This window comes from Anomalospiza imberbis, chromosome 12 (genome assembly GCF_031753505.1).
Source record: "Anomalospiza imberbis isolate Cuckoo-Finch-1a 21T00152 chromosome 12, ASM3175350v1, whole genome shotgun sequence".
Lineage (NCBI taxonomy): Eukaryota > Metazoa > Chordata > Aves > Passeriformes > Viduidae > Anomalospiza > Anomalospiza imberbis.
Genome location: NC_089692.1, coordinates 21,236,866 through 21,254,190, shown reverse-complemented (window position 1 = coordinate 21,254,190; position 17,325 = coordinate 21,236,866). Strand labels below are relative to the sequence as shown.

Below are 17,325 nucleotides of genomic sequence, written 5' to 3'. Positions count from 1 at the left end.
AACAGGCCACCAGTTCCTTATTACTTTATGGAACTGACGTATTCAGCAATCAGTAACCCTGGTACCGCTGGCATGTCACAAACACCACATATAGTATGAGCTGTGGGGTGCCACCCCATGATTCACCACTACAGCAGGAAAGGCATGCCAAGCCTTGAGTACTCAGGCATGCCTGGCTCCAGTCCTGGGGACAGTTGCCTCCCTGGAGCAGCAAGCACAGCACCCACTGCTCTGCTGGGGTCCACAGTGGGGGAGGCTGTGAGGGCCAAGGAGAAGGTGCAGACAGGACTATTCTGTGGGGAGTGGACTGGCTGCCACAGCAAGCTGCCAACATCATCAGGCCAGGAGGGGCTGGCTCCAGTCTGTGTCAAGCTGTCAGGGCCCATCCTGCTCTCAGAGTTGGTGGGTTTCTTTGGGGGCCTGAATCACTCTCACCATATCCCTGCTGGCACACAGGATGGCCCTGGGCAGGCAGGGACATGCCTGGTGCACTGCAATACCATGAGGTGAGCAAAGGTGACCCGCACAGTGACCAAGCCTAGGACAGTGCAGGACTGCCATGTCAGAATTTTTATTAATAAAAAAGTTACAATAACTTACTCCCTTTATCATGCAAAGGGCTTGGTATAAAGAGCTCTGGACTCCTAAGGTAACACAGGGAAGTGAGAGGTGGGTACTTTTCTCTTATCTTCCAAGACAGCAGCCTTCTCCTGTCCCCAAGGGGAAGTGTGGCCAGCACAGGAGCCATGGGCCAACAGGGCCTTTGTCACAGGGCCCAACCCAGGAACAACCTTCTGCCCCTGCTTGCAGCTGGTTCACAGGTAGCACAGGCCAACACAGGGCACAGATGCTGATTCTACAGAGACATGGGGGACTGGAAGCAAGAGGATGTGCAAGCTCTAGTGGAGGAGGAGCGAGAAGTGTCTTCTTCTTTCCATAATGCTGAGGAGTCTGTGGAGCACAAAAAGTGAAGCAGCAGGACAGTGGCTGCTTACAGGCAGGGAGAGGTGGGACTGGCTGGAAGCAACCTTGCCTGCCCAGCTGCTGCCTCATACAAGGTCTAGCCTGACAGAGGCAGGGGGCCAGCTGTAGCTACTTGTCACACTCCAGATCCTGGGCCCCCTCAGCACCCTGGTAGTGCATCTCACAGAACTCCTGAATGCGACTGCAGGCCTCCAAGATCATCTCCTCAGGCACAGTGATCACTACGCGGAAGAAGTTTGGGTACTCAAAGCACTGAAATGAGAAAAGATGAAGCTGGCAGATTACCTGGGATAGTGCCAGTTTTAGAGCCCTGCCTTGGCACCATGAGCTGCACCAGCACATGAATACAGTCCATGTAAAACAGGAGGGCTTGGTTCTTGCTCCCTTAGACCGTTTTTCCTGTTCCAAGCAAATCTCCCATCTCCATCTGTGTAGACATGATGCTGTGAGGGGGACAGGCCAGAGGACTTTGTGTGAACTGTGAAGACCAGACTGGGCAGGGAATGGGCTGAAGGGAGTTAGCGAAGGAGAGGGCTGGAGAATATTTAAGGCCCTGTCCATATTCAGTGTTGGAGGTGAATGCAAGTCACAGATGTTCTCAGCCTTCCCTGTGTCTGGAGGGGTGGAGGACTGGAAATAGACTGAGGAAAGGAACATAGGTGGGAGCACTCCTCTGAGGAAGCACCTTCAGCAAGGAAGTGTGGGGGTATATGGATTTCAGGGATACAGCTCTGCCAGGTTGAGAAATACTGGGCAAGCCTGGAGTTGGGAAGATCCTGGCAGCCTGACTGAGGGCTGTTAGTGAGCCAGAGACTGCCACACACAGCACAAGGAGCTGACAGCCAGCTCCTACACACTATTACAGACCATGGACACTTGCATACACAGCTCCCAGCCTGTCCTCAGAGCTCAGGGTTGCAAATCCCTACAATTTCTCCCACCCTGCTTTGGCCTCACAGCTCCTTGGGGCTCTCAGTGTTAGGCTTACCGTGGCTGGCAAGCAGAACACAGACTGCTCCGAGATGAGTCGCTCAGTGAACTCCACATCATTTTCAAACTCTGGAAAATGCTCCATCTCTATCTCAACCTGCAGCAGAGGGATGTAACATGGCAATCAAGAGCACCAAAACTATCTACAGTGTCCTTGTTTACACACATGGCCCAATGACTTCCCAGTCGAGAGCAACTGTCTGCCCTCAGTTTTTGCTTATGATTTGGGCTGCCTGGGATGCAAGACAGAAACATATAAATGAAAACTGGGCTTCTGAAAAAGCCTTCATTAACTACCTAAAGATAGAATTTCAGTTAAATGCTGCTTCAATTAAAAAAACACCTGATAGAAAAGACACAGTAACCAATTAGAAGTGAAAAGGAATAAATAAGACATTGAGACAGAGCTTGGTAGAGAACTCAATATGCATTAATAATCCTGTCATGCAAGAAAAAAAATTAATGCTTTGGTTTAAAATAAAAAGAAATATTGCAAGGTCTAGAATATTATGAACAAAATAAATCCTTGTAGGATGATATAATTGGTAAAATGACACAAAAAATGGTAAAATCTTCAATAAATATTTCTTTTCTGTATTTGGAAAGAAGGCAGCCGTCCATCTCTCACATAAAGACAGTGCTATTCTGGCCATTTGTTTATAGAATCCCAGAATGGTTTGGATTGGAAAGGACCTTAAAGCTCATTTAGTTCCAATGCCTCCACTATGGGCAGGGCTGCCACCCACTAGATCAGCTTGTTCAGGGCCCCATCCAGACTGACCTTTATAACCAAAGAAGATTTTAAACATCTCATGAAAATATTCTTAAACAGGTAATTTGAGAGATAATTTGCTTACATAAGTTCTGAAAGAGCTAGTAGAAAACAAAAAATAAACACATTACTTAATTTTAAATAGACAGCCAGCTACTGTAGAAATACAATAAGTGTGAAAGAATCTTAGAGTTGTGCCTCTACATAAAAAGCATGAGCAAAATGACCTGTGTAGCTCTGAGTAAAATTTGAAACAGGGTCAAGTGATAAGGAGTTTTCTATAGAAATGAGTGAGACAGATACTGCAGTATTGTCCAGTTCTGAGTCCACATTTTAAGAGTGAATGAAAAACTGGAGACATTATCAGATCTAACAAAATAAAAGAAAAAAAAATTCAAATGTGTCAAAGGGTCATAAATTTCTCAATTGATCTTGATGAGATGAAAAAGGAAATTTCAGCACATTATAAACTTTAAAGCAAACAGGCATGGGAAAAGGCAGAAGAAAAGGCAACACCACAGGAAGAAGACAGGCATGCTAGTACGAAGAAGGCTACATCTTCTTCAGGAGGTATGATATTCTGCCTTGTTTTATAGGGACTTCCAGTTGCCAGCGGGCTTCATATCCAGGTGAAACAGCCTTGTCTTGATAAGTACAAATCATGGAGTTCTGTGCAGAAGCAAGTGGGTTAAGTGTACTGGCCTCTGCTCTGTGAGCAGTTAACAGCATATCCTGGCCTTCTAAGGTGACCAAGGGATGCATTTACCACACAGGACAATTTGAAAATGCACAGTAACGGAGACCTGGTGGCGAGTACCAATCTGAAACATTGACTAGCTCAGGCAACCAGACCTAGGGTGAGTGTTGACGATCCTCACTTACCATCAGGTACATGGCTCCAGCAGGCCTGACAGGCTGAAGGCCAGGGATAGCTGATAAGGCAGCATAACAAAGGTCAGCATTAGACTGAAAAGCAAAAAGGAGAAATTTCAAAACAGGAGAAATTCCAGAAAACAGCTCAGTGATTGGAAGCCAAACTCTGGACTGGGACTATGAACAGGTTTGCCTACTGCAAATAAAGGGACAACAAATGCAAACAGCATGGGAGATCATGGCCTTGAGTACAGCAGGTGTTACTGAGCTGAGCTCAGGAAGTCAGTGCCAAACTCCATCCCCTGGGTCAGCAGCTCCAGCTGCAGAGCTAGGCTGCCTGAACGTTATCACAGTCAGTATTTCTGCCCTTTACAATGTCTCCTGCTGGAATTTGATCTGATCTCCTTCCAAACAATCTGTGAACAGCCCTACTTGATCTATAACAGCCTGTTTACCTTGAGGATGCTTAGGGTGTTGTGGTAGAACTCAGGTGGTGTTCGCTGCAAGATACGCTCCAGTGCTCCTTGGACAATTGTACAGGGTCCTAGGATCCTTTGACTCAGTCTTAGAAGGCCATCCCTGATCTGAGAAAACATAATATTTGCAGCTTAGATGATGCTTCCCTAAAGGAAAGGAACAGCTCCAAGGCTCACTTCCTGTATCTCTATGGCCGTTCACACCCTTCTCTTCAGTGAGCATACAAAGTACTAAAGAACATTTGTTTGACTATATGCCAGGTTTAGCAGACTATTTACAGTGCCATTCTCTGTTCCTCCGTTTCAGACTGAAATGCCAACAGAGACAACCTTTGGAGCTTCCCAATCTGACTCAAACCAGGCTGGAATATAGATAATAAAAGTAAAGCCAGAGCTGCTCCAAATACAACTTTGCATTTCCCTTTGGTTTGTGCCCACAATACACACTTTCAAAGCCAGGTAAGGACAATCAATATTAGCTTTTCTGCTCACTCATTTGGTCCTCTCTTCTCCCTCTTCCTCTGCAGAGAGCCTTCTAGGTGGAAAGGTCACTGCAGTAGATGGTTGTCCTTGTAACACAGCTGAAAAATAGCCAGATAAAGTACTGGCAGCACTGCGAGGTGCTTTGTTCTTAATTTTAAGAGAAACCATGTAAGAGCACATAGACACCACACATGGACTCCACATGCTGGATAAGCCATGCAATACTTTCAGTGCACACTGGAGCTCTCTGAGAAGTTAGAAGCACAGAAAAAGGAAAAGGCATATGTTAATGAGCAGCAGAGAAACTGAGTGAGTTACAGCGTAGATGTGGGTAGAAGACCATGTCTGGGAGCAGATGGAGTAAGGAAGGGACATGAAGGAGAGGCAGAAAAGCGGGTAAGCACAATTGGGTGACACCCAGGTGAGAGCAAAAGAGCAGTACCTGCCTGTATCAGTTAAAGACCTGGTGATCTACATACTGAAGACTGCAAGTCTGTTGCCATGACAGCAACACAGCAGTTCTCACCTCATTACCAAAGATGTCTCTCCTGTCATGAATTAGGATCCAGCCCATCCGCCAGCCAGGGACTAGCCATCGCTTTGCCAAGCCACCGCAGGACAAGATTGGCACATTGGTGCTGAGAGTTGCAATGGGTTCATACTTGCAGTCAGCGAATACCTGTGACCGGAGACTGTGTTAGGGCTGTCCCTGCCCCTTACTGTGAGAACTGGGGTGAGCATGAGGCTTAACAAGAAGGGATGCAGGGAAGCAATGGGAAACCGATGGTGAAAACTCACAGCTTCAAAGTATGAACATGGTAAGTGCACAGACATAAAAGCAAGCTGTCTGGGAAGAGGAAGGGAGCTGGATATGAGAGGTTCCCCTACGACTCTGCTCCAAAGGACTGGGAGCTCCAGACATGGCCCCAGGCCCAGGGAAGTGGAGCTGTCCCTCACCTCTAGAGACCCGGCTGCCATGGCCAAGGATTAGGTACATCAAAAAGGAGAAGCAGCATTGCGAGTGCAAAGGACTGCAATGGACGCTCACCATGTCTCCGTAGATCTCATCAGCCAGGATGGGCACACACTGTCTTGATGCCACTGTGGAAGAGAGGGCATTCAGCCTGGCCACCTGCATCCTCCATGGGAACAGACTTGCCCTGCAGGGCCTGGCAGAGCTCTGAGGGAAGCTCTGTCTCAGGGCATAGGGTCCCTGTCTTCCTCCTACAGACTGTTCATTTGGTGAGCCTGACCACTGGGGATCCCTGCCCTGACTGAGCCTAGCTCTCCTCCAATTGGGTGGGGACTGGCAGCACAGCCTTCCCTGTCAGGACAAGGAAGCACAGGGCTCCTGTGAACACTCCAAGTGAAGAGCCAGAGGGGAGAAATGAGCAGTCCAAGTCACACAGAACTCTTGAGGAAGACACATGCTCTGCATGTTCTTGGCTAGGTAAGACAGCACCTCTACACTAAGCAAGCCCTCATTCCTGAGGTGGAGTATGTCAGAAGCGAAGCCCTTGGCCGTGGTGCTGCAGTGATTGAGACACGAGCAATGGGGGCAGACACTAGACTGCAACCATGCCCCAAGCCCCAGAAACACACAGGCAGGCTCACCTGCCAAGATCTCCTGGAGGTGGCTCTTGCTGAACACAGAGCCACAGGGGTTCGATGGGTTGTTCACAATGAGGCAAGCTGTTTTCTCATCCACCAAAGACTCCAAGTGCTCCAAATCAATTTCCCAAGCCTTCTCTGGCTAGTGAAGTGAAGAGAAAGGGAAGTAACAGCTGAGGAACTGGACTTGCCACACAAGGTCAGATGTGCCAGGGCACCCAGGGTTACTCACGTCACCTTCAGCCACTTCCCAGGCAGGGCCAGGGTATTTCTGAGAGGAGAAATGTCAAGGCTGCCCCTTCCAGGCCTGCCACTACTTACCAAGAGGTTATAGAGTTTGACCTCTATTCCCATAGACAATGCCAGAGTCTTGTAGAGGGAGAAGCCAGGCCGTGGCACCAGGATGTTCTGGCCTGGGTTTGCCAGCACTGCCAAGGCAAGCTCTATGGCCTGGCTGCAGCCACTCGTTAAGATGACATCCTGCAAAGAGCACAGAGAGGTCAGTGGGAAGCACAACCACTCTGAAGTACTCTGGACACACAGGAGTGGCATAACATCCAGGCTCAGCTCTGCCAGGGAGAGCTTCTCAGCCAAAAAGACAGTGCCAGGGCCTGACTGAAAGCGGGGAAACTTCAGCTGGTGGAAAGCTAAACCTCCTCCTGGGGAGAGTGGAGGTGAAGGGCTCAGGGAAGGGATGAGAGCAGCAGGAGGCCACCTTGGGACAAAGTGATTTGATCAGCCTTTAGTCCTGTAACTGGGCAGGGAGGGAGAGCTGGGGCAGGGCCCCCATGCCCCATGGTCTGCAGGCAGCAGCACCCTGTCTGCACTGAAGTGGGAGTGCCTTGGCTGGGCACCAGTACCTGGGCCTTCAGTGGTGCCTCCGGGCAGTTGTAGTATGCAGCCACAGCTTCCCGGCAGGACTGGTAGCCTGAGGAAAGATGAGTCAGACATGGAAAGGAGGTTTTTACAGATTCTCTCCTTCTTGTTACCAGTACTGTTTCCTTCTTCTTACCAGCACAAGGCTCACAGCTGCTGTGAGCTGGGGAAAGCCCAGCTTGGTGGTGTCCCAGGGTGGCAGAGACTGTCCTGCCTCAGGCCAAGCACCGTGCAGCCCCAAGACTGGGCCAGGATGGCCAAGAGCAGGGACAAACCTTGGGCAGGGCAGGCAAACTCTGGCCCCAGCATGTCCCAGGGACAGAACTGACAGGAGCAGAGTGGTAGGTAGCCAGGGAGTTTTCTGAGCCAGAAGGAAGCCAAGACGTGGCTTTCATTGTTTAGTGATGGCACTAGGGCAGCCCTCCCTGGCACCAGATGGAGGGTCCCATGATACAGGCATGATCTATGCTCTGTGCATGCTTTTGGCACTAACTGCTAACAAGGCTCATGGTGTCAGTGAAGTCAGGGAGCCCAAGGGAACTGGTTAAGGCAGATCACAAAGGAGCTTGGCTATAACCCATGGCAGGGACACACACTCCCAGGCCCTTCTGGGTTCTTGATACGCTGTCTGCCCCAATGACTAGGGCAGCAAAAAGCTTCTGCAGGATCTCTGGGCCTCAAACAGCCCACGCAGGAAAGAGCACACAGGTGTATCTTGGGGATACATATACTTGTGTGTTCATGTGACTGTTGGTGAGGACAGCAGTAGGGAGCTAATGGAAAGACGTCTCCACACACCTCCATACACCTGCTGTGGGGTAGGAGCTGGTGTATGACTTCATCCAACTCTCACAGGATGAGCTTTGTCAACTTACCAACAGATGGAGCATAACCATTGTACTGTCCCGAGTCCAAAACCTCCTTCACAGCCCGTGTGACCTCATCATTTGTGGGAAGGTTTCCAAAGACTGTCGGGTCTCCTTTTCAAAGATTGAAAAAACAGTAAAGTTCTCGCTGATCTGTGACAGGCACAGAGCTGTGTGGTTGTCTGACCTATCCCTTGGTGTTCGCACAAACTTTGTGCTTCAGAGCCCTGCAATCTGTCAGCCACACAGCTGATCCAAATACCTGGAGGCTTCAGTCACAGGACTATGCTCACCTAAGGACAAGGAGATCATGGCTTTCTTTGGGTTGGGCTCCACCTTCATGCTGTCTACAATGGCTCGGACAGGATTGAAAGTCTTCTTTGACATTTCAGAAGCCCTGACAGCCCATCTTGGCTTCCGACCCTTCACCTTCCCTGGTGATATGGTGTTCCCAGTGTTCTTGAGATGAACATCTAGCATAGGGGCATGATCTCCATGGCCATTCACTTGGATCAGGTACGAGTCCATCCTGAGAGCTGTCAGCGCAAAGTGAATTTCCTGGGCTTAGTTAATACATGTCAAACAAGGAGTCTTGTTTGGGGTTGCATTTGGGGATGCAGCCCATAAGTAAAACTTCCAAAAGCTGTAGACACTACCTACTGCCTATGGACAAAGCAGCAGCAGCAAGTAGGGCCAGGATGTAGTGAAACCCCATGCATAAGTGAGAGAGCAATACAGTGGGAAAGATTAAGGCACTTCTGTTAGCTGCACCCCTACCTAGCATGGACCTCCTGCACTGAAGAGGAAAAAGCCCCGCTAAAGCCAGAAGCCAAGAATTAGCAGTATGTTGTAGTCACTGCTCGACTGCAGATTCAATATTCCACTGACAGAAGGACCGGGTCACCCACTTTCTCCCCCCAGCTATCAATTTGTACACCTCAACCTGCAAACACAAGGACTGGCCCACCATGTGTGTTCATATGCAGTATGTTCCTCCAGTTTACAGACAGAAATGCAGCACTATAAATCAAATATCAGATGCCAAAAAGGTAGTTCTTCTTCAATGTTACCAGGATGCACTGGGCAGTGGCAGGATAGAGGTCATACACTTACTTCTGTCAGCAGAGAACAGCCCAGCCCAGAGAGCCTAGAGCAAAAGGCAATGCTTAGGAAATGGAGCAAGGCTAGTATGGCCAAGAGGGAAATCCAGGAGGCAGCGCTGCCCCAAAGAAAGGGCCTGTATTTCAACCTGAAACTGAGTAACAAGCAAGGCACAGCAGAGGAACAGCTGCCTCCAAGACCCAAAAATGGTCACAAAAGTGACTTACACATCCCAGCATGTTATACCCAGAACACGAGCTAGACCAGACAGGAAAAGCCTAACTTACAAACTGATGATGACTCAGGGATTTCCACCTGCAGTTTAGGGATAGGGCACAGAAGAGGCAGATCTCCTGAGCCACAAAGTCTGTTTTTGCTAATATTGGCACACTACCTTGTAATCCTGCCGCAAACTGCTTATGCTTTCTATTCTGTCCTATTTCTCTGCTCCACTGAAAAGCAATTCAGTAAACAGTGGCCCTTTCCTGATGTCCCTTTCCTGCATAGCCCCACACAGGCAGATACAGCACAGCTTCCCCTTCCTTGACGCAGAGACTGAGCCAGAAGGGCTGTAGTGTTGCCTGGTTCAGACAAGATTTGCTATCTGAACAAATTTCTCAGTGTTTCAGTGAAGATTGCACCTAGAGATGCCCCATGCTGCTGCAGTTATTCTATCAGCAGTGCATTATTAGGACATTTACAGCAACCCAGACTGATCTAACAAGGTCACAAAGCAAGGCTTCAGTTTTTCTGCTGAAACCTTCTGGGTTTCCTCTCCACCAGAAGAAAGTCAGCTGAAGAAATATACAGCAGGGCTGCACAAAAAACTGAGCCTAGAAATGAGCCACGTATCTCAATTCAGCAGCTGGGCTGTATCCCAAATATACAGTCTATCCTAGCAGAGCCCTTACACCACCCTGCAACATGGTTCTTCTGAAAAGAGGAGCTGTAGACACAGGCACAATAGATACCTTCCATGTAGGCAGCCAGGGAAGAACTCCCCACTACCCACCTGAAAGAAGCAAGGCACCAGAGCACAGCACTTTACCTTCTACAGCACAGACAGGGAGACACCAACAAGCCTGGGGGTCCAGTCCCTAGTTTTCATCCAGGACAAATCCCCTTGAGAGGAAAGTCCTGTGAATTTTTGCCCATGAAATAATCCCCAAAACTGGGCGTTGAGACTGAATCATTTAGCCATTGGCTCACAGAGAGGGCTGCTCTCCCCACCCAAAAATGACCTCTCCTCCCCTTTGCAACTGTAGTCACTTCAAATACCTGGAACATGGCTCTGCATTAACTCTTTCAGGGGGAAGCCTAAGGACACGGCTTGACTTCCTGGTGTGCCTGGGCTGCCATCCTTTGCCACCACTTTCCTCAGTCTGCAAACACTGCTGGAGGCAAATCTGCAGAGTCCAGGTATTCCAGTATTAGCACCTTGTAATTCACTGAGAGTGGACTGATGGACCATAAAGCTTGAAGAAGCCATCAGTGGCTCCTGACCTAAGAGTTTCTGGGATCCCAATGCACCAGCTGACAAACACCAGTTTGTGGCTTCATTTCAATTGGGAGGCATCTTCCTTAATAAACTAAAGGGAGGAAAGAACTTCTCTAGACAGTGTTTTGGAGGCACCAGGACCTGAAGGATTAAAGTAAACTCAGACTGTCATTGGTTTGAAGGGGTTATTTTTGCCTTTCACTTCTTTTTTTGTTTTTGTTTTTTTTTTTTTTTTTTGGTTTTTTGGTTGTTTTTTTTTTTTTTTTTTTTTGCTTGTTGCAAGACCCAAGTAAACTCATAATTCTGGCAGCCACCAGAGATTATACAATTCTTCCCTCTTTGATGGTACTACAAACCACAAATGATACCATTCCAAGAAGGCCCTTTTTTGCTAAGTGATGTGAACCTATGGCTTCCTGCCTCTTAATTCCTGCATGGCTAGGATAAATGAGAGACATCTGCACTATTCCTGCCTTCCGAGGGCTGCTCCAAGTCTTCCATTATTGCCATGGCAGCAAATGACCAGAGACTGAAGAGTTGCTCAGGAGCAAGAGGGACTTGCCTACCTTTGAGCAAACAGACTGCTCATGCCTTCACTGCAGAGGCCAGTGGTCACTGTGAATTTTACCTGTTTATACCTGCACCCGAGGAGGTGTAAAGGACTTTGCATTCAACCCATGCTCAGTACACAACTATAAGTAAAGCTGCACCTCCCCAGGTGACATGAGTGGCCCCTTCCCTCAGTGCTGTGGCTGGGCTGACACTGCTGGGGAGCCATGACCTGCTGTGGACCCCAGTATTGCAATGGGCACTTCTGAGGCCACAATGGGGGCCAAGGATTCAGGGCTGGAGGCAGGTTGGAAGGCAGTGGAGTGCAGACAGCAGGCCTAGCCAGGATCCTTAGCCCCAGACTGGAGGGCAGACTTCTCACTGCAACTAGCTCCAAGGCCTTTGGACAAGGAATAGCACCTTTCAAAACCCTTTCAGAGAGCAACATCTTGCATTGAAGCTGTTTGGATTTTCTTCTGCTGAGGGCTGCACAATTTCTCTCTTCTTTTGACTAAAACCTGACATGAGTAACCTTTGGAAGTTTATGCAGGCCCTCTCCAAGCACCTATGGGTTATTTTCTCACTTCCCCCAGCTGGCCCCATCTCTTGCCATGCTGCAGCCCTGGTGGGGTTAAACACGGCATTGGGAGGCCTCAAGGACGATGCTGTATGTTCTGCCTAGCAACAATCCCCAAACTGACGCAACTGGAGCTCTACCCGTCATACTGCACACAGCAGTGGGGTTCAGGGGAGGCCACAGTGGAAGTCTGTTGCCAAGGTGGGGAAAAATGTGGCTCTGGAGACATAGGAGGCTCAGTTACATAAGGCTGAGAACCTGGTGAGAAGCAGGGTGAGGACAGAAGTGTACAAGGGCATCAGTGGGTTTCTCCTGCTATTACAATGCCCTTCTCTCACTGCATGACTCCAGTCCTCCTCCAGATGCTTTCACATGGGGTTTGCAGCCCCTATCCTCCTACCCTTTGTTGTGCAGGGTCTCACAGGACAAAAACATGAACACACAACTCAGCAGCTAGTATTCTAGAAATACGGCCAAGCCATCCTTCTATGGTGTGGTGAAAGAGGCAGCCATACCCTGCGGGATGCATTTCTGCCAGCAAGGCTGCCATCTCTCTGGACTGTCAGGCCCTGTGTTCCCCACTAACACCCCACCCTACTGACTTGCCACCCTCTGTAGTTTGCTCCTCTGTCCCAGCAGGTCAGCCTCACAGGTACCTTGTGCATACCTCTTCAGGTCCCTCTTTCTTATGTAGCTTGAACAATTGACTTTTATCTCTTCCCATTGGAAGGAGAAACTAGTGATAACTTCAGCTTTTTTTATGGTACTGTTTTTCTCTGGTACCAGGGCTTCCAGAGTCCCATTTCTGTGAGCAGAGGTGAAGCCAGTAAGACCAAGCAATTCGGCTTCCAGACTGAGCTGCAGACACAAAGCAGGACTGACAAACAGCTGCTTGAGGAGAGCACAGGCTCAAGCATTGCTGCACTGACAAACCTGTCTCTGTCAGACTGCAGGTAGGTCATACACAAGGATAGTTTTGCCAATTCAGGGTGCACTGGGAGGTGCAGGGACAGACACCCAACTAGTACTCTGCATAAAAATCCACCAGGGTCAGTAACAAATCACTTCACTTGTTACCTCCTTATTTTTTGCTTTTATTTCCAGCAATTTATATCTGCTCCTTTCAGACATTGGTACAGCACCAGCCAGTTCAGGTTTTGTGTGTATCCCAACCTCTGTTTGGTCTCTGCATTCACACTTGAATCAGCTTTTAATAACCAATTATATAATCTTTCCTTTCCCTCTTTTTTTTTTTAATAAATTTATTTTTAAGGTCTCAGATGAGCAAACAGCAATAAAGCCTCCATGTCTCTCATGAATGTTGTGTCTGCTTATTGATTTGACAGCGTCATTATAACACTGCAGCAGATTTTCTGAACACAAGGCACAAACCTGACAGGTCATACAGGCACCCTGAAAATGCATATATTCAGAGTTAAAGCTGTCTGACGGTGTAGGCAGGGCTGCTGTGCCAAACCTGCATGAGCCTCTGATCAAGTGATGGTGATGCTTGTGCCTCCAGTAATCTTAATTGCTGAAATGGGGCATAGCACCTGTTACCTCTTTGCACAATCAGAGCAGAAAAATCAGCTCCAAAAAAGCCCAGCTACAGTCTCCAAAGCTGTGCAAACACTGTGTTTAAGAGCCAGAAAGATGGCACAATCCACAAAGAGTGGCTCAAAGCCAGTAACAGGCTAATTAAAAAATGTACAGTAGCTACAGTTTATCTATCTGCCTGTACTCAGGATCAATTTTGATTTGATCTCAGAAATAAAACTCTGAAATACACTGAAATTGCACAGTCTAGCTAGGGATGCCTATCTGGAAAAGCATCCTGTGTACTGCAAGTGGTTTGCAGGATGCTTTTGCCACCTGTGTGAGCTGGGCTTTGGAAAGCAGAGCATTGGCATCTAGGGGCTGTCTGGTCTCTGCATTTCTTTTGGAAGGGGAACAAGGTGGCTCTCACAGTGCACAAATCGAGGGCATTACAGCAAGGAGAGTGTCCTCCTAGAACTCTCCTCTGCAAGCCCTGGGCAGATTGAAAACAGCTGCATTAACACACATTAATGAGCACCATCTCCTACTGTTTGCCATTTCCCTCCATCAAGAAAACCAGGGAATGTAAATGCCATGACTATGGCATCTTGTATGCCTCCCACAACACCAGCACCTGAAAATGCACTGTAGCAACCTGACAGCAGCTGTGCTGGGCACAGCAGACTGCACTCCCCACTGTGGTGCTGGGAGGGGGCAGAGTCCAGCAGGTATGGAGCCTTTGCTTGTTCAGCCTGGGCACTGAGTCCATAGGCAGCACATTGAGAGAGACAGAGTTTGTGGGGAGTTGGAAGCACCAGTGAGTTACAGACCCAACAGCCACGATGAAAGACTTGCAACTCCTGTTACAGATGCTGAGATATTCCACAAAGTGTGAGTGTTACTGGTTCCTGAGTACAGGCACAGTGAAAGAAAACATCTTGTCCAGGCTTGTGTCTGTTTACATCCAGGTAAATATTATCCAGGTAAGTGCATATCCTGTGTTTGACTTACGACTTCAGAGACTTGAGCTGTTGCATGATATGTCATAGCAGCTGTCCTCCAATGGCCTTGGAGCCACTGGGACAGTGACCAGCTAATGTTGGTGGCATGGAAAGGGGCACAGTGGCTTTGTGGGGTGAGATGACACTGTGAGCTTATAGTGGGTGGCATGGGCAGCACCAGCACTTCCTTCTCACAAGAACACAGACAGGCCAGCCTTCTCATGACTGAATTACAGCCCCAGTGATGGAAACCTACCATCTGCTGACTAATCCACTCCTGCAACAACTGTTCATATACCTTATAAAATGGTGGATTTGGAGTGTCTGTGAGAAACATTGAGAGTGTCTAAAAGAAATCCCTTTTGCTTCAAGCTAAACTCTGCTTCCTGACCATGCCAACAGGAAACAGAATGAACAAAACATTTCCCTGCTCTTGACAAGAGTTTTTTACAAGTCTGCAAGTTGTCTAGACACCTCTCTATTAACAAGCTTGCAATATGTTAACAGATGCTTGTTATTTCAAATGAGATGTCTGTGATCAATCTTTTTCTCATAGGTTGTATTTCTAGATATTTCTTTTGCTTTCTTCTGAATCCCCTCTAGTTGATCCACTTGCCTCTGGAAACACAGTGTGCAAGACTGAGGCCAAGCCAGTGCTGAAGTGGGGGCAGAAGAATTTCTTCACACGTCCTACATGTGACACTCCTGTTCATAGACCCTAGAAATGTTAGTTTTTTTCGCAACAGGATGACATTGTGGACTCGAGTTCAGTTTGTCATTCACAGTAACCTCCAGTTCTTTTCTACAGTACTGCTCTATCGTCATCATGCTGCACTCATTGTCCCTGTGATTATTTATTTATGTGGGACGGTCAATAAATCTGGTTGTGGTGTTCAGCAGTGATTGTGCTGCAGCTCCCAGCTGCTTCAAACTGGAGACATACGAGGCACCTCATGACTTGCTCCTACCACTTTACCCTCCAAGTTCCCAGGGAGGGCACTGAACCAGGTCAGAGCTCTTGGTCCATGGCAAGCCAAACCAGATCCTTCCCTCCCTAAGCACAGCAATGATATCAGAAGTAGCCAGAAACAAAGAAGCCAAAAATAATAATGATAATAAATAATTACAAAGAGAAGTCAAAACAGTGGTGAAGATTAATATTGGTATCAACTTCCTATTGCTCTGTTCTGCTGACTCGTATTTGTTGCAGTGAGAACAAGAATCCAGAAGATGATGCTGACCAAGTTCAGCTACAGTACTTTGAGCAGGAGTGAAGTGACACAAAGCATGTTTTAAAGATTTCTCATTATAGCAACAGAAATTAAATAAGACTCCTACAGTATCTTGAAACTCGTACCTCACTTTTTAGCAGTAAACACTCTAGTAAAACACTGAACACATCTCCAACAGAGCAATACTTCCTGCCTCTGTCTTTGAACAAGTAAATCACACACAAATCCAAAGAAAGCTTTATCTCAGTTTGTTGGATGACCAGCAGCAACACTATGCATAAGAAACACCTATTTCATCCCTTCTTGTGACTCATGATTATTCAACTTAGTTCTTCATGTCCCTTTCATGTCAGTTAAAAGCTCTACTAAGAAAAATGGCACTGTGCATGACTGTAAAAGTTCACAAAGGGTTGCTAAAATTTTTAAACCCATCCAGTAAGGAGGCCTGCTTTCTGGCACGTCAACATGAGTGATGCAACATATGCTGATGAACAGGTGTGTGCAACAGTCTCACTGCTGAACACCTGCACTATCTCCAGACTACCCGTCCTAAGCTCCCTACGGATTCTCCATTTTCTAACTTAGCACACAATTTCTGTCCCCTCTATCTGAACTGGGCATTGAAACGATGGTTCTTTTGTTTTCCTTCTCTCTTACCTCAACCAAAGTAAATTTTAAGGTGCATTTTCAGATCTCCAGTCCTTTGTGGAATCAGGTGAAGTGTTGAGGAGAGTGTTTTCCCACAGTGCTGAGGTGTAGTTTTTAGGCTTTTCACCATATAAGTCTATAGGGTTATTGCTGTTGCTTCTGTAGAGACAGAAGGGTGAAACAGTCTTACTGTTGCCACCAGTCTTGCAGATGGAGGAAATTTATTTCTGCATCTTAGAGACAAATTTGGAATGTGTGCCTCTCAGGGCACATATTCAGGTACTATGTCTGAGACCTTACAGTGTAACTGTTTCCCCAAAAAATGTGTTTTCCTAAATGTAATGAAAGTATTTCTTTGCAATTCTTTTGTTGTAAAAGCAGAGAGCTTTTACAGGCAGTGTTTGGTCAAACTCTTGAATAAAAGAATTTGCTCTGAATGTGGAGTTTTCTGTATTTCCAATTTGTCCTGCTGTTTACTTTTCTCCCTTTCCTGAATCAGCTCTGCCCTTACCAGCCCGGAGAAATGCTGACACTTGTACATGGGTGAGATCCTGGACACTTGCCTTCACTCCAGCCACCCCCAATAACCACAGGAGTAATTCATCACCTCCTCTGCTGGCAGGTGATGGCTGCTTTGCGGTCTGCCAGGATGGGAGGACAGACTGGCAGCAGGACATCACTGTCAGTAAAAAGGTCCCATCATACAGTCTGAAGTGGCCTCCAGCAAAAAGACACAAAAGGAGTCTATTTGGTTCTGTATGGCTAAATAAAAGGTAACGTATCTAAATAAAATTACCTGAACACGGTCTGCCAAGGGCTGAACTGGAACCCAACAGCTGCACTGCAGGACAGATCCCAAGGTGTTAGTGACTGTATCTGGAGACACAGGCTCTGAGCTGGGGCAGCTGGAGAAGCAACAAAATGCTGTGCATTGCCAGGACAAGACAGAGACAGTTGTTTTGCTGATGTAAACTGCTGGTGCACTTGTGTCTTGAGTGTGCAGTCACTGCATCAGAGGGTGCGTTTAGGGGAGTTAGGGCAGGCCCAGAGAGGCTGGGAGCGGAGTTGCATAAGGGAACAGAGAGGTACAGATGAAGTTTACAGAGACACGAAGTGGCAGAAAAAACCGAATAAGAACACTCACCAAAACTCACAGCCCAGGAAAAGCTAGAACTTGTACAACTGTGAAAATGTAATTAGTTAAATTTAGTCAGTTTCCAGTGGGTTCTAACAAGCATGTTCTGTGGCAGGT

General features: G+C 47.6%; 1 protein-coding gene and 1 long non-coding RNA gene across 4 annotated transcripts in view; one reads left to right on the top strand and one right to left on the bottom strand.

The window, feature by feature from the left end:
- Nucleotides 1-555: 555 nt before the first annotated feature.
- Nucleotides 556-17,325, bottom strand: part of TAT (tyrosine aminotransferase) — a 44,091-nt gene continuing 27,321 nt past the window's right edge. The window contains exons 1-12 of one of the 2 annotated variants that reach the window (XM_068203307.1): nucleotides 10,081-10,219; nucleotides 8,225-8,467; nucleotides 7,941-8,045; nucleotides 7,050-7,117; nucleotides 6,511-6,669; nucleotides 6,193-6,331; nucleotides 5,627-5,679; nucleotides 5,105-5,257; nucleotides 4,075-4,203; nucleotides 3,629-3,712; nucleotides 1,973-2,071; nucleotides 556-1,236 (exon numbers count right to left, since the gene is read on the bottom strand). In XM_068203307.1, the coding sequence (XP_068059408.1) occupies nucleotides 1,093-1,236; nucleotides 1,973-2,071; nucleotides 3,629-3,712; nucleotides 4,075-4,203; nucleotides 5,105-5,257; nucleotides 5,627-5,679; nucleotides 6,193-6,331; nucleotides 6,511-6,669; nucleotides 7,050-7,117; nucleotides 7,941-8,045; nucleotides 8,225-8,459 (1,368 nt within the window). In that variant the 5' untranslated portion in view covers nucleotides 8,460-8,467; nucleotides 10,081-10,219 and the 3' untranslated portion in view covers nucleotides 556-1,092. Of the gene's footprint in view, nucleotides 1,237-1,972; nucleotides 2,072-3,628; nucleotides 3,713-4,074; nucleotides 4,204-5,104; nucleotides 5,258-5,626; nucleotides 5,680-6,192; nucleotides 6,332-6,510; nucleotides 6,670-7,049; nucleotides 7,118-7,940; nucleotides 8,046-8,224; nucleotides 8,495-10,080; nucleotides 10,220-17,325 lie in introns of those variants that run through there. The other variant, XM_068203308.1, reaches the window with a different exon arrangement.
- Nucleotides 10,378-15,623, top strand: LOC137481531 (uncharacterized). 2 transcript variants are annotated; one of them, XR_011003527.1, is made up of 3 exons: nucleotides 10,378-10,684; nucleotides 12,443-12,613; nucleotides 14,062-15,623. It is a non-coding gene; the product is annotated as an uncharacterized lncRNA (long non-coding RNA). The 2 variants fall into 2 exon arrangements; XR_011003528.1 differs by lacking the exon at nucleotides 10,378-10,684 and adding an exon at nucleotides 11,370-12,033.